Source organism: Cherax quadricarinatus, chromosome 44, assembly GCF_038502225.1.
Source record: "Cherax quadricarinatus isolate ZL_2023a chromosome 44, ASM3850222v1, whole genome shotgun sequence".
Lineage (NCBI taxonomy): Eukaryota > Metazoa > Arthropoda > Malacostraca > Decapoda > Parastacidae > Cherax > Cherax quadricarinatus.
This window is the reverse complement of record NC_091335.1, coordinates 5,415,345-5,431,694: the sequence shown is the minus strand read 5'-3', so window position 1 is coordinate 5,431,694 and position 16,350 is coordinate 5,415,345. Positions and strand designations below refer to the sequence as shown.

Here is a 16,350-nt window from a genome sequence, read left to right as displayed (position 1 = left end):
TTCGTGTATAGGGCAAGGAGGAATAACATCTTGTAGGAGTGCGGAAGAGCCAGTTGTGAGTGTGGGGGAAGTTCGTGAGGCAGTAGGTAAAATGAAAGGGGGTAAGGCAGCCGGGATTGATGGGATAAAGATAGAAATGTTAAAAGCAGGTGGGGATATAGTTTTGGAGTGGTTGGTGCAATTATTTAATAAATGTATGGAAGAGGGTAAGCTACCTAGGGATTGGCAGGGAGCATGCATAGTTCCTTTGTATAAAGGCAAAGGGGACAAAAAAAAAGAGTGCAAAAATTTTAGGGGGATAAGTCTGTAGAGTATACCTGTTAAAGTATATGGTAGAGTTATTATTGAAAGAATTAAGAGTAAGATGGAGAATAGGATAGCAGATGAACAAGGAGGCTTTACGAAAGGTAGAGGGTGTGTGGACCAGGTGTTTACAGTGAAACATATAAGTGAACAGTATTTAGATAAGGCTAAAGAGGTTTTTGTGGCATTTATGGATTTGGAAAAGGCTTATGACAGGGTGGATAGGGGGGGCAATGTGGCAGATGTTGCAAGTGTATGGTGTAGGAGGTAGGTTACTGAAAGCAGTGAAAAGTTTTAACGAGGATAGTGAGGCTCAAGTTAGAGTATGTAGCAAAGAGGGAGATTATTTCCCAGTAAAAGTAGGCCTTAGACAAGGATGTGTGATGTCACCATGGTTGTTTAATACAGTGGACCCTCGACCAGTGATGGCATCGACTAACGTTAAATCCGACCAGCGATACATTTTAACGCAAAAATTTTGTCTCGACTAGCGCTAAAAAACTCGACCAACACTATTCGTTCCGTCTGAGACGCGTCCACTTCTGGCCAGTGTTTACAAGCCAGCCAGCCACCGCGGTCGCTTCCAAGCATACAATCGGAACATTTCATATTATCGCAGCCTTTTTAGTGATTGCACCTGCAAAGTAAGTCACCATGGGTCCCAAGAAAACTTCTAGTGCCAACCCTACAGCAAAAAGGGTGAGAATTACTATGGATATGAAGAAAGAGATCATTGCTAAGTATGAAAGTGGAGTGCGTGTCTCCGAGCTGGCCAGGTTGTACACAAAACCCCAATCAACCATCGCTACTATTGTGGCCAAGAAAACGGCAATCAAGGAAGCTGTTCTTGCCAAAGGTGCAACTGTGTTTTCGAAACTGAGATCGCAAGTGATAGATGTTGAGAGACTGTTATTGGTGTGGATAAACGAAAAACAGATAGCAGGAGATAGCATCTCTCAAGCGATCATATGTGAAAAGGCTAGGAAGTTGCATGAGGATTTAATTAGAAAAATGCCAGCAACTAGTGGTGATGTGAGTGAATTTAAGGCCAGCAAAGGTTGGTTTGAGAGATTTAAGAATCGTAGTGGCATACAGAGGTGAGGCTGCCAGTTTGGACCAAAAAGCAGCTGAAAAATATGTGCAGGAATTCAAGGAGTACATAGACAATGAAGAATTGAAACCTGAACAAGCGTTTAATTTTGACACTGACAATGTTGTGAAACACTTTAGGAATGTCATAAAGGAACGGGAGGTACAGGCCTCTATGGACAGATATGTTGTGCAACAGAGGTCCAGTGACTCTCAAGCTGGTCCTAGTGGCATTAAAAGAAGAAGGGAAGTAACCCCGAAAAAGGACTTGCCACCTCAAGTCCTAATGGAAGGGGATTCCCCTTCTAAACACTAACACCATCAACACTCCCCTCCTCCCATCCCATCAGTCGTCACCAGATCTTCAATAAAGGTAAGTGTCATGTAACTGTGCACGTCTTCTTCAGTTTGTGTGTATTAAAATTAATATTTCATGTGGTAAAATTTTTTTTTCAATACTTTTGGGTGTCTTGCACGGATTAATTTGATTTCCATTATTTCTTATGGGGAAAATTAACTCGACTAACGATAATTTCGATTAACGATGAGGTCTCAGGAATGGATTAATATCACTGGTCGAGGGTCCACTGTATATTTATAGATGGGGTTGTAAGAGAAGTAAATGTGAGGGTCTTGGTAAGAGGCGTGGAGTTAATAGATAAAGAATCACACATAAAGTGGGAGTTGTCACAGTTGGTCTTTGCTGATGACACTGTGCTCTTGGGAGATTCTGAAGAGAAGTTGCAGAGGTTGGTGGATGAATTTGGTAGGGTATGCAAAAGAAGAAAAAAGTGAATACAGGAAAGAGTAAGGTTATGAGGATAACAAAAAGATTAGGTGATGAAAGATTGGATATCAGATTGGAGGGAGAGAGTATGGAGGAGGTGAATGTATTTAGATATTTGGGAGTGGACGTGTCAGCGGATGGGTCTGTGAAAGATGAGGTGAATCATAAAATTGATGAGGGGAAAAGGGTGAGCGGTGCACTTAGGAGTCTGTGGAGACAAAGAACTGTCCTTGGAGGCAAAGAGGGGAATGTATGACAGTATAGTTTTACCAACGCTCTTATATGGGTGTGAAGCATGGGTGATGAATGTTGCAGTGAGGAGAAGGCTGGAGGCAGTGGAGATGTCATGTCTGAGGGCAATGTGTGGTGTGAATATAATGCAGAGAATTCGTAGTTTGGAAGTTAGGAGGAAGTGCGTGATTACCAAAACTTGTCCAGAGGGCTGAGGAAGGGTTGTTGAGGTGGTTCGGACATGTAGAGAGAATGGAGCGAAACAGAATGACTTCAAGAGTGTATCAGTCTGTAGTGGAAGGAAGGCGGGGTAGGGGTCGGCCTAGGAAAGGTTGGAGGGAGGGGGTAAAGGAGGTTTTGTGTGCGAGGGGCTTGGACTTCCAGCAGGCATGCGTGAGCGTGTTTGATAGGAGTGAATGGAGACAAATGGTTTTTAATACTTGACGTGCTGTTGGAGTGTGAGCAAAGTAACATTTATGAAGGGATTCAGGGAAACCAGCAGGCCGGACTTGAGTCCTGGAGATGGGAAGTACAGTGCCTGCACTCTGAAGGAGGGGTGTTAATGTTGCAGTTTAAAAACTGTAGTGTAAAGCACCGTTCTGGCAAGACAGTGATGGAGTGAATGATGGTGAAAGTTTTTCTTTTTCGGGCCACCCTGCCTTGGTGGGAATCGGCCAGTGTGTTAATAAAATAAATACTTCTAAACTGTTGTATTCTTGGCACCTCTGCAAAAACAGTGATTATGTGTGAGTGAGGTGAAAGTGTTGAATGATGAAAGTATTTTCTTTTTTGGGGATTTTCTTTCTTTTTGGGTCACCCTGCCTCGGTGGGAGATGGCCGACTTGTTGAAAAAAAAAAATGAAGCTGTACATCCCTAGCAGTGTTGTGGTCTTCAATTTTGTAGTAAATGAATGAGGTTGCAATTGTGCCTTTCTAGCTAGTAGACTTGAAGTGCCCCTGCACTTCTTTGATAAATAACCTCCATCATCCTTATGGGTTTATGTATTGCATTACAGATAATAATGATGGTGATGGTGCAGCTGATCTTCTAGATGACTTTGAGCCAGCAACTGATTACCAGCAGCCAATGAATGTAGAGGAGAATAAAGAGAAGGCTGATATAGAGAAAGATGAACTCAAAAATAACAACAACCTCACTGTCATTGACCTCCCTAATGGACGGTGAGAACAAGGATTTATTAAAGCTTAGTATTTGTGCATATGATAATGGGATACAGTACTGACAAGTTGATAAGTAAGAGCACTGTAGTCTTGAAGATTCTTCAAGACTCTGGTGCTGTTCACCAACTTCAAGGCTGAGGGACTGATTACCTCTTCTTTTTTATTTTTTTCTACAGTCTTCCTTTTATGTCCTTGAATTTGTATTGATAAAGCCAGTGGATGGTGAAACTTCTACAAATAAAGATGTTGCACATTTGTGTAATACTTCATCTTGTTGGTATTGCATACCACTCATGTGCAGACTATCGATAAATAAGTTGCAGTTGATATATTGAACGTGTGTTGAAAATTTATATATTTAATCTATATAGAATTTACATCAGATTTTTAAGATATTTTTTTAACTTTTTGAAGTAATTGGCAGATAGGCAATCTTTTGTCTTTATGGACCTCCCTATTTGCAGGGCCTTTTATTTGCATGGCATTTCTAAGTAGGTTGAACATGGGGTATATCAGAGATTCTCATTTCTTGTATTTCCACAACTTTAATATTCATTATGCTTTTTCAAACTTTTTATATCAACTTGTTTTGCCAATTTATATATGGCATGGAACTTTAAAGATCATTCTCTAGATAATATAACATCTCCTTTCATCACAATTACAGTTACTTGTATTTACATAACTGTTACAGTTTCTTGTACCCTAACCCTCAACAGGGGTCTTGTGTATTTGTGACCAACCAATGTCCTTTGGTATACTGTTCAGTACTCTCTCGCTTTCTTCGCATCATCCAAGTTAATTTTTTTTTTTCAACAAGTCGGCTGTCTCCCACCTAGGCAGGGTAACCCAAAACGAAAATACTTTCATCATCATTCAAAAAGTTAACCTCACTCATGCATCGTCACAGTTTTTGCAGAGGCACCCAGATGCAACAGTTTAGAAGCATATATAAAGATATAATATAAAAAGTGACTGTCAGGACCCCAGTGAGGATCTCACAGTGTGACTTTGTACTGTCCTATTAATTATATTCACATTTTTAATCTACCATAAATGAAATGGAGACGAATGATACTTGGGACCTGACGATCTGTTGGAGTGTGAGCAGGGTAATATTTAGTGAAGGGATTCAGGGAAACCGGTTATTTTCATATAGTCGGACTTGAGTCCTGGAAATGGGAAGTACAGTGCCTGCACTTTAAAGGAGGGGTTTCGGATATTGTCAGTTTGGAGGGATATGTTGTGTATCTTTATACGTATATGCTTCTAAACTGTTGTATTCTGAGCACCTCTGCAAAAAACAGTGATAATGTGTGAGTGAGATGAAAGTGTTGAATGATGATGAAAGTATTTTCTTTTTGGGGATTTTCTTTCTTTTTTGGGTCACCCTGCCTCGGTGGGAGACGGCCGACTTGTTGAAAAAAAAAAATGAAACATACATTTATAATTAAATGCGATGTAACAGTTATGGACTGAGAAAGAGAGGAGGGCCTGAGAAAGAAGTGGTCGCCAAACTGAAGTTGACTGATTCATGGAAGCCACTAGATCCTCACGCACAAACTCCTGCTGCGAGACCAGTAAGGGCTGGCCGACTCCGTAAACCACCTCCATGTAACTGTCACCGCCAGTTACAAGTAAGTTTTATTATTTAATTTTTATTTTTTTATTAACACATCGGCTGTTTCCCACCAAGGCAGGATGGCCTGAAAAAGAAAAACTTTCGTCATCATTCAGTGTAAGCATGCCAGAGGCATGCTTACACTACAGTTATAAAACTGCAACATTAGCACCCTTCCTTCAGAGTGCCAGCACTATACTTCCCACCTCCAGGAATCAAGTCCAGCCTGCCGGTTTCCCTGAATCTCTTAAAAATGTTACCGTGCTTACACTCCAAGAGTATGTCAAGTCCTAAGAACCATTTGTCTCCATTTGCTCCTATCTAACAGGCTCACGCATGCTTGCTGGAAGTCCAAGCCCTTCGCACACAAAACCTCCTTTATCCCCTCCCTCCAACCTTTCCCAGGCTGACCCCTACCCTGCCTTCCCTCCACTACAGATTTATACACTCGAAGTCATTCTATCTTGTTCCTTCCTCTCTACATGTCCAAACCATTTCAATAACCTCTCCTCAGCCCTCTGGATAATAGGTTTGGTAATCCCGCACCTCCTCCTAATCTCCAAACTATGGATTCTCTGCATTATATTCACACCACACATTGTCCTCAGACATGACATCTCCACTGCCTCCAGCCTTCTTGTTGCAACATTCACCACCCATGCCTCACACCCATACAAGAGCGTTGGTATAACTATACTCTCATACATTCCCCCTCTTTGCTTTCATGGATAAAGTTCTTTATCTCCACAGACTCCTCAGTGCACCACTCACCTTTTTTCCCACGTCAATTCTATGATTCTCCTCATCTTTCATAGACCCATCTGCTGACACGTCCACTCACAAATGTCTGAATTCATTCACCTCCATACTTTCTCCTTCTAATCTGATATCCAATTTTCCATTACCAAATTTTTTTGTTATCCTCATCACCTTACTCTTTCCTATATTCACTTTTAATTTCCTTCTTTTACATACCCTACCAAACTCATCGACCAACCTCTGCAACTTCTCTTCAGAATCTCTCAAAAGCAGTGTTACCAGCAAAAAGCAACTGTGACAACTCCATCTTTGTGTTCGATTCTTTATCTTTTGACCCCACAGCTCTTGCCAACACCCAAACATTCACTTCTCTTACAACTCCATCCGTAAATATATTGAACAACCATGGTGACGTCACACATCCCTGTCTAAGACCTAATTTTACTGGGAAATAATCTCCCTCTCGCCTACATACTCTAACCTGAGCCTCACTATCCTCATAAAGACACTTCACTGCTTTCAATAACCTACCTCGTATTCCATACATTTGTAACATCTGCTACATTGCCCCCCTATCTACCCTAGCATATGCCTTTTCCAAATCCATAAATGCCACAAAAACCTCTTTACCCTTATCTAAATACTTGGTCTATACACCCCTACCCTTGCAAAAGCCTTCTTGTTCATCTGCTATCCTGCTCTCCACCTTATTCTTAATTCTTTTTATAATAACTCTACCATACACTGATTCTATGTCATCATTGAAGGCTCTTGGCTCATATAATGACTCCAACAACATGCTCATTGGGGAAGCCAGGTATAGATACTCAAAAATTAGGGACAAAGGAATTAATGTACAATTGCTATGGATCCCATCACACATTGGATTACTCCTTCATGATAAAGTTGATATGTTAGCCAAGAAGAGTATCCAGAAGGAGAACGTAGAATATAACTTTGGTATAACTGTGTCTAGCATTAGGAATAATATTAGGAGAGAAGTAAATAATGAAGATGATTGTTATAGGAATGCAGTTAGAAGCCTGAGTAGATCTATAACCCACTATGGTAACATGAACGTAGATAAGTATGTTTATGGAGCAACTTGCAATGTGAACAGACTGACTGATGTTGTAGTGGCCAGGCTTAGGCTTGGTTACAAGTACTTCTGGCAGTTTGGGAGACACACAGATGATGATCAAACTAAATGTAAATTATGTGATCAGGCATATGGTCACTCTCTTGAACACTATGTGCTTAATTGTCCACTTATTGAGGAATACAGAGACAGACAGTATAATAACCTATGTGACATGTCAAGATATCTTATTAATGAAAATATGATACCAGATATACTAAGCAAATTTCCTAAATTTGCTTGTAACAGATAAGTGAACTATAGATATGTAGATATAAATCCATATGTATTCCTGTTAACCCTTTGGGGCCTAGTTCCTAGGCCTTTTGTGTATCCATATGCTCTCGCGCTACCGTCCACAGGATGGATATGGGGTGCACAATAAACTAGCCACTTCGGTGGCAAAATCTAAATCTACCATACACTTTACCAGGTATATTCAACAGACTTCTTTTCTTTCTTTTTTCAACAGACCAGCCGCATCCCACTGGAGCAGGGTGATCCAAAAAGAAAAAACAAAAGTTTCTCTTTTTAACATTAGTAATATATACAGGAGAAGGGGTTACTAGCCCCTTACTCCCAGCATGTTAGTCACCACTCAACAGACTTATTCCCCTATAATTTTTACACTCTCATTTGTCCCCTTTGCCTTTATACAAAGGAACTGTGCATACTCTCTGCCAATCCTTAGGTACCTTACCCTCTTCCATTCATTTATGAAATAAAAATGCTAACCACTCCAGAGCTATATCCTCACCTGCTTTTAACATTTCTATCTTTATCCCATCAATCCCAGCTGCTTTACCCCCTTTCATTCTACCCACTGCCCCACATTCTTCCCCCACACTCACAACTGGTTCTTCCTCATTCTTATAAGATGTTATTCCTCCTTTCCCTATACATGAAACCACAGCTTCCCTGTCTTCATCAACATTTACCAGTTCCTCTAAATATTCCCTCCATCTTCCTGATACCTCTAACGAGCCATTTAATAACTCTCCTCTCCTACTTTTAACCCTTTCAGGGTCGACAGGCCCTCTCAGAGACTTGTTCTCAGGGTCGGCCAAATTTAAAAAAAAAAAAAATTCTTATGAAAAGATACATAATCTTTTCCCGACCATAATGGCACCAAAAGTATTAAATTTGATGGGAAACTTACGGAATTATGCTCTCATGAAGTTAGCGGTCTCGACGATGTTTACGCATCGGCGATTTTGTCCACTTTGAGCCCTATTTTCGGCCAATTCCAATGTACTAGTCGACCGAAATCATAACTGTTTCGTTAGAACTCCATTTTTTCTATCGAATGAGTACAAGAAACCACCCATTTACCGATTTCAACTATCCAATACAGTGGTCAGAATTTAGCAATTTTCCCAATTTCACACAAATTTCAAAAGCTGCCAATTTCCGAATAGGGTTCAGAATAAACAAGAAAGACATTCCTGGCACTAAAATAACATTTCCTCTGTTCATTAGTCACGTCCCCACGCCCCTCTTACATTCTTTTGCTTTCCACTTTGAATTTTTATTCTCAAAAAAAAAACAAAAAAAATATAAGATTTACTGCTATGCAGACTACTGCATTAGTGTAGAAATGGTACAAATAATATCAGTGCACTTGTGAAAGAATATTAGACTCGCCAGTTAACGTGTATTGGACGCATAGCACGATTTGTTTACTTTTGAACTTTGGTAAAAATCAAACATTTCTGCTACTTTGAGCTCAATTTCAAGGTACTTTTCATTGTAAGACCAGTCAAAATCATCTCAATTTCTGTAATGTCTTCCATTCTATAAAATGAGACCAGGAAAACTAGAATACAATAATAAATACCATACAAAAATACAGTGCAAAGTCGCTGTTTTAATCCAAAAACACGGTCAAAGTTTTTTTTTTCTCATTATGCACTGTGTACTGCAGGATTTTTTTATACTGCGCACACTGACACATAGACCTATTCTTTCTTATGTAGGCCTACCAGCTTTCTCTCATTAAATTTGAGGGCGCTAGAATTTAGGCGTGCTAGTACGTCAAAAGCCCTGGTGCGTAAGCCGTACTGGTACAGCCGAAACCCTGAAAGGGTTAACTAGCAAATCCATTCGTTCCCTAGGCTTTCTCAACTTACTAATCTCGCTCCAAAATTTTTTCTTATTCTCAACAAAATTTGTTGATAACATTGTTTTCAAATGTTGTATATTCTCTGCTTGTTTCTTAGTACATTTTGAAAATTATTGAAAAAAATGTATGATTTTGTAAAGGGCAGTTCTCTAGTGCATAGATAAGTTACCAAAACTGTGTATAAATTTTGCATATGTGGAAGGAAGTGTATCAGAAACCCTTGAATGGCATGGAGGGAGGGTGTTAAGGTGATTTTTCATCCACAGAATTAAAAGCAGTAATAAAATTGAATGACCTTTAATAAGGAGCTAGATGACAATCAATTTTTGCTAATACTTTTGTTCTGTTTTTCAGAATGCACCTAGAAGAACAAGTGTCAAAAAAGGTAAAGGTAATGAATCTAAGAAATCTCTTCCGTCCGTGGAATCTTACATTACTGGGGAGCTCGCTGGAGTAATAGGTTCAACCACTAAAAAATGCACAGTAAGTTGAAATTGGATGGAAGTTGTTAATATGAAGGAGTTAACATAAGTACTAGTAATCACTTCATAGGGAATTTATTTTAAAAATTTAATTTAGGTTAAAAACTTTTGTTCACATTTAATTTTTCGTTATATAACAGGTTCCTCCAGAACTCTTGGAGGAAGTCAATAAGGAAGTAACTAAAAGGCTTGAGCTTAATAAGTGCAAACGAGTGAATGAGTTGCTGAAAGAAGGAGGCACATGTGATGTGGAGGAGGCTTTGCAGAAAGTGACAGAAGATGCAGAACTTGAAGAAAGAGTCGATAATGCACTAGATGATCCCCTGGATTGTGATGGGGCTGTGGATTTGGGTGAGTAAAAGAAACCTGTGAAAGTACAGTCATTTAATTTTGTTCAGTTGGAAGACATCAGAATCTGTTTCTTTATAGTAAATGCTGTACTGTAGTTAGCTTTTGGTGGAATAAAATGTGATTTGCATTAAGCAGACATTAAATAAAGAAAAAATTATAAATATGTAATAGAGACTGCAAGATCAAATTAGATAAAAAAAAAAAAATATAGTTGGAAATGCAATTACAGTAGGGCCCCACTTATACGGCGGGTTAGGTTTCAGGCTGTCGCCAGAAAGCAGACATTGCCGGAAGGCAGAACGCCATTTTTTTCCATTTATAAATGCATATAAATGCCAGACAACAAGTATACACTAAATTATATTAAGTTAGTAATAGAACTAGGCATTAAAAACACACAAAGTAAAATACATTCACAGTAAATTCATTACTTAAAGTATTTGTAATCTTAATGTAGGGAGAGAGGTGAGTAGTACTTGTAGGAAGTCAGGTGCAGGTAGCCCAGGTGTAGGTAGCCCTGGCTCCCCATCTCATACTTAATATACAATATTTAAAACATCCCAGAGAGGTAAAATACACATACAGTACACTCATTATTTACCTTAAAATATGTGTAGTCTTAATATAGGAAGAGACGTGAGTAGTATTTATTTGTAGGAAGTCAGTGTAGGTAGCCGGTAGGTGTAGCCCACCTGGGCTACACCTACCGACTACCTACACTGTGGCCCAGAGCCTTATTATTAACATCGACATGCCTTGTTCACTGAATTTAATAATTTCTAACAACTACCTTTAGATGCCATCATAAACGAAGGTAGAAGTAATGAATAATTCATGCCGAAAATTGTAAACAAAAGGAGAAACTTTTAGAGAGGGTGTGGTAGGTAAGTTTGGGGTGCCAGGTGTAAATGATAATGGGAGCCCTTTGGTTGAACTTTGTATAGAAAGGGGTTTAGCTATAGGTAATACATATTTTAAGAAAAAGAGGATAAATAAGTATACAAGATATGATGTAGGGCGAAATGACAGTAGTTTGTTGGATTATGTATTGGTAGATAAAAGACTGTTGAGTAGACTTCAGGATGTACATGTTTATAGAGGGGCCACAGATACATCAGATCACTTTCTAGTTGTAGCTACACTGAGAGTAAAAGGTAGATGGGATACAAGGAGAATAGAAGCATCAGGGAAGAGAGAGGTGAAGGTTTATAAACTAAAAGAGGAGGCAGTTAGGGAAAGATATAAACAGCTATTGGAGGATAGATGGGCTAATGAGAGCATAGACAATGGGGTCGAAGAGGTATGGGGTAGGTTTAAAAATGTAGTGTTAGAGTGTTCAGCAGAAGTTTGTGGTTACAGGAAAGTGGGTGCGGGAGGGAAGAGGAGCGATTGGTGGAATGATGATGTAAAGAGAGTAGTAAGGGAGAAAAAGTTAGCATATGAGAAGTTTTTACAAAGTAGAAGTGATGCAAGGAGTGAAGAGAGTATATGGAGAAAAAGAGAGAGGTTAAGAGAGTGGTGAAGCAATGTAAAAAGAGAGCAAATGAGAGAGTGGGTGAGATGTTATCAACAAATTTTGTTGAAAATAAGAAAAAGTTTTGGAGTGAGATTAACAAGTTAAGGAAGCCTAGAGAACAAATGGATTTGTCAGTTAAAAATAGGAGAGGAGAGTTATTAAATGGAGAGTTAGAGGTATTGGGAAGATGGAGGGAATATTTTGAGGAATTGTTAAATGTTGATGAAGATAGGGAAGCTGTGATTTCGTGTATAGGGCAAGGAGGAATAACATCTTGTAGGAGTGAGGAAGAGCCAGTTGTGAGTGTGGGGGAAGTTCGTGAGGCAGTAGGTAAAATGAAAGGGGGTAAGGCAGCCGGGATTGATGGGATAAAGATAGAAATGTTAAAAGCAGGTGGGGATATAGTTTTGGAGTGGTTGGTGCAATTATTTAATAAATGTATGGAAGAGGGTAAGGTACCTAGGGATTGGCAGAGAGCATGCATAGTTCCTTTGTATAAAGGCAAAGGGGACAAAAGAGAGTGCAAAAATTATAGGGGGATAAGTCTGTTGAGTATACCTGGTAAAGTGTATGGTAGAGTTATTATTGAAAGAATTAAAAGTAAGACTGAGAATAGGATAGCAGATGAACAAGGAGGCTTTAGGAAAGGTAGGGGGTGTGTGGACCAGGTGTTTACAGTGAAACATATAAGTGAACAGTATTTAGATAAGGCTAAAGAGGTCTTTGTGGCATTTATGGATTTGGAAAAGGCATATGACAGGGTGGATAGGGGGGCAATGTGGCAGATGTTGCAGGTGTATGGTGTAGGAGGTAGGTTACTGAAAGCAGTGAAGAGTTTTTACTAGGATAGTGAGGCTCAAGTTAGAGTACATAGGAAAGAGGGAAATTATTTCCCAGTAAAAGTAGGTAAAAGTAGGTTGTTTAATATATTTATAGATAGGGTTGTAAGAGAAGTAAATGCGAGGGTCTTGGCAAGAGGCGTGGAGTTAAAAGATAAAGAATCACACACAAAGTGGGAGTTGTCACAGCTGCTCTTTGCTGATGACACTGTGCTCTTGGGAGATTCTGAAGAGAAGTTGCAGAGATTGGTGGATGAATTTGGTAGGGTGTGCAAAAGAAGAAAATTAAAGGTGAATACAGGAAAGAGTAAGGTTATGAGGATAACAAAAAGATTAGGTGATGAAAGATTGAATATCAGATTGGAGGGAGAGAGTATGGAGGAGGTGAATGTATTCAGATATTTGGGAGTGGACGTGTCAGCGGATGGGTCTATGAAAGATGAGGTGAATCATAGAATTGATGAGGGGAAAAGAGTGAGTGGTGCACTTAGGAGTCTGTGGAGACAAAGAACTTTGTCCTTGGAGGCAAAGAGGGGAATGTCCATGCCTCACACCCATATAGCTCTTATATGGGTGTGAGGCATGGGTGATGAATGTTGCAGCGAGGAGAAGGCTCGAGGCAGTGGAGATGTCATGTCTGAGGGCAATATGTGGTGTGAATATAATGCAGAGAATTCGTAGTTTGGAAGTTAGGAGGAGGTGCGGGATTACCAAAACTGTTGTCCAGAGGGCTGAGGAAGGGTTGTTGAGGTGGTTCGGACATGTAGAGAGAATGGAGCGAAACAGAATGACTTCAAGAGTGTATCAGTCTGTAGTGGAAGGAAGGCGGGGTAGGGGTCGGCCTAGGAAAGGTTGGAGAGAGGGGGTAAAGGAGGTTTTGTGTGCGAGGGGCTTGGACTTCCAGCAGGCATGCGTGAGCGTGTTTGATAGGAGTGAATGGAGACAAATGGTTTTTAATACTTGACGTGCTGTTGGAGTGTGAGCAAAGTAACATTTATGAAGGGGTTCAGGGAAACCGGCAGGCCGGACTTAAGTCCTGGAGATGGGAAGTACAGTGCCTGCACTCTGAAGGAGGGGTGTTAATGTTGCAGTTTAAAAACTGTAGTGTAAAGCACCCTTCTTGCAAGACAGTGATGGAGTGAATGATGGTGAAAGTTTTTCTTTTTCGGGCCACCCTGCGTTGGTGGGAATCAGCCAGTGTGATAAAAAAAAAAAAAAGCGGAGTGAGGGATTGGCTGTGCCAAACGCAGATTCATACACATTTTCTCTGATGGCTGAGCAGAGAAAACGTAATGTTGTCCCTCCACCCGGCTACCACACAGCTCTACAAGTATTATTATCAGAGCATATAAAATATGCAATAAATGCCAGACAACAAGTTTACACTAATTTATATTAAGTTAGCCATAGAAATAGGCATTAAAAACACAATAAAAGGTAAGATACACACAGAGTACACTTATTACTTACCTTAAAATATTAATATCAATGTGTGAGAGGTGTGTGGCAGGGTGTTTATTGAATAAAATCAGAATGGCACACCATCATTCTCTAACTTGGCACTTAAAGCAAGAGGCTTACGACTTCTCTTTTTATCACAGCTAACCTTAGACGCCATCGTCAATGAGAGCCAACTAGTTAACGAAAGAGTAAACGAGAGAGAGAACGAGATACAGAGTTGAGACAATGTAAGAACACAAACTGAACAGGTAGCGGACGATCACTTGGTCAGGAGAAATAAATGGGTATTAATGTGTGTCTACTTTTAGTTCATTCACGTTCATTTGTAAGAGTTTGTAAAACATTTACCTCAATATTTTTTTTATTATAATAATAATTACCTCACAATACAAATACTCTTACATTGTGTACAAGTTGTATAAGTTAGTTCAGAATAAACAAACAGCAACACCATTTTTAGAGTGGGAGACGGCCGACTTGTTGAAAAAAAAAATAATAATAATAATAATATTATTATTATTATTATTTATTATAAAAAGCACTAAACCCACAAGGGTCGTGAATTGCTATATATAGAGTAAAGGCATACGAAAAGAATATTTTTCTACAGTTATCCCCCAGTTTGACTAGAGAAAACGTAATTCTTCCGACACTACCAACACAGCTGCTTAGTAAACAAATCTCATATTTACGCCAAATTTTATTCTGTGAGTGTATGTATCATGTTTATATGCTATGTAATGAGTTTCATATATAATTTTGAGGAAAATATCATAGATGGATTAATGAAAATGCCTATATTGATGTAAATTAAGACATTTAGTGTGCCAAAGAGTGGTTATTATTACGTAGTATTGGCGTCATGCATAGAGAGAGACTTAGTGATTTTAATGTGTACCTGCACACCAGCACAGTGTTTAAGTATATTTAAGTACAGGTACACTTAAGTATAATTATCAGAGTACATATAAAATATGCAGTAACTTTAAAACACTTGAAATTTTGGAAAGTTTCCTGACATGATAGATGAGGTCACAGAAAATGTAAACAAACCGGGTGGGGGCGCCGTATTTGAAAGACCGCTTGCCGTATAGCAAATTTTGGTCATAATTTGACATCGCCGTATTAGCGGAACGCCATAAGGCAAAACGCCGTAAAGCGGGGCCTTACTGTACTCTGTTAACTCAAGTATGGGTCAAAGCTCTTAAGGTCAGTTTTATTAGCAAGAAGTAAGGAGTCGACTCATTCTTAGGTATTCCTTCTGAAGGACTGAATTCTGTAAACTGTAGACTCTATACTGAAAAAAACAAAACTGCAGTAGGCCTACTGGCTATGCTAGGGAGTTCTGTGTACATTCACATTAGTGCCTAGCATGGGCCTGGAGACTTACTACAATTTCTGTTCTTGCATAGGAAAGCTATATATTTTAATAATGTAGTTCCATATAAATGGGAATACAGTAGACCCCCGGTTTTCATAATTAATCTGTTCCAGAAGGTTGGCCTAAATCTGAAATGTCCGAAAACCGAAGTACATATAATATTTCCCATAAAAAATAATATAAATCCAATTAATTTGTTTCAGACACCCAAAGATATTAAAAAATACATTTTATAGAGAATAACTATAGTTTTACATACAGAAAACAAAGAGAAAGAAATATAAATAACTAATTTTAATGATTAATGAACATTACATACCTTTATTGAAGACTTGTTGGTGAGTAGTATTTATTTGTAGTCCCAGAGGGACTACATCTCAGGTGTATACCTACCGGCTACATACACTGCGGCCTACAGCCATATTATTACTATCGACATACCATGTTCACTGGGTTGAATTGTTTCTAATAACTTTAGATGTCATCATAAACAAAGGGAGAAGTAATGAATAATTCATGCCGAGAATTGTAAAGAAAAGCCTTATGTACTATCAAGGGCGGTTACTGGGCCATCACAGATTCATACACGTTTTCTCTAAAGCTGGACCAGAGAAAACGTAATGTTTACCCTCCACCCGATCCCGCCCCTTGATAGCACATAAACATTGCATGTTTATATGCTATGTAACGTGTTTCTTGTAGTATAATTTTGAAGAAAATATAGATGGATTAATGAAAATGTCTATATTAACCTAAAATAAGACATTTAATGTGCCCAAGAGTGATTATTATTAAACATAGTGCATATAAACACTGCATGTTTATATGCTGTGTAATGTGTGTCTTACATAATTTTGAAGAAAGTATCATAGATGGATTAATGAAAACGTCTGTATTAACGTAAAATAAGACATTTAACGTGCCCAAGTGTGAGTCATGAATGTATAAGCGGCCCAGGTGGACGCATCTGGTACAGTCTATTTCCAAACCTATGTACGAAACCTGGGGTAAAATTTCGCTGGAAAAAGTGCTTGAAATCTGAATTGTACGATTTCCGCACCAGCTGAAAACCGGGGGTCAATGTATTT

The 16,350-nt window shown here is 39.1% G+C and overlaps 1 protein-coding gene across 2 annotated transcripts in view; it reads left to right on the top strand.

The window, feature by feature from the left end:
- LOC128697490 (condensin-2 complex subunit H2) overlaps window positions 1–16,350 on the top strand; it is a 72,317-nt gene that overhangs the window by 19,143 nt on the left and 36,824 nt on the right. For both annotated transcript variants that reach the window (XM_070094028.1, XM_070094027.1), the window contains exons 7-10: window positions 3,427–3,592; window positions 5,061–5,229; window positions 9,587–9,715; window positions 9,855–10,065. In XM_070094028.1, the coding sequence (XP_069950129.1) occupies window positions 3,427–3,592; window positions 5,061–5,229; window positions 9,587–9,715; window positions 9,855–10,065 (675 nt within the window). The remainder of the gene's footprint in view (window positions 1–3,426; window positions 3,593–5,060; window positions 5,230–9,586; window positions 9,716–9,854; window positions 10,066–16,350) is intronic.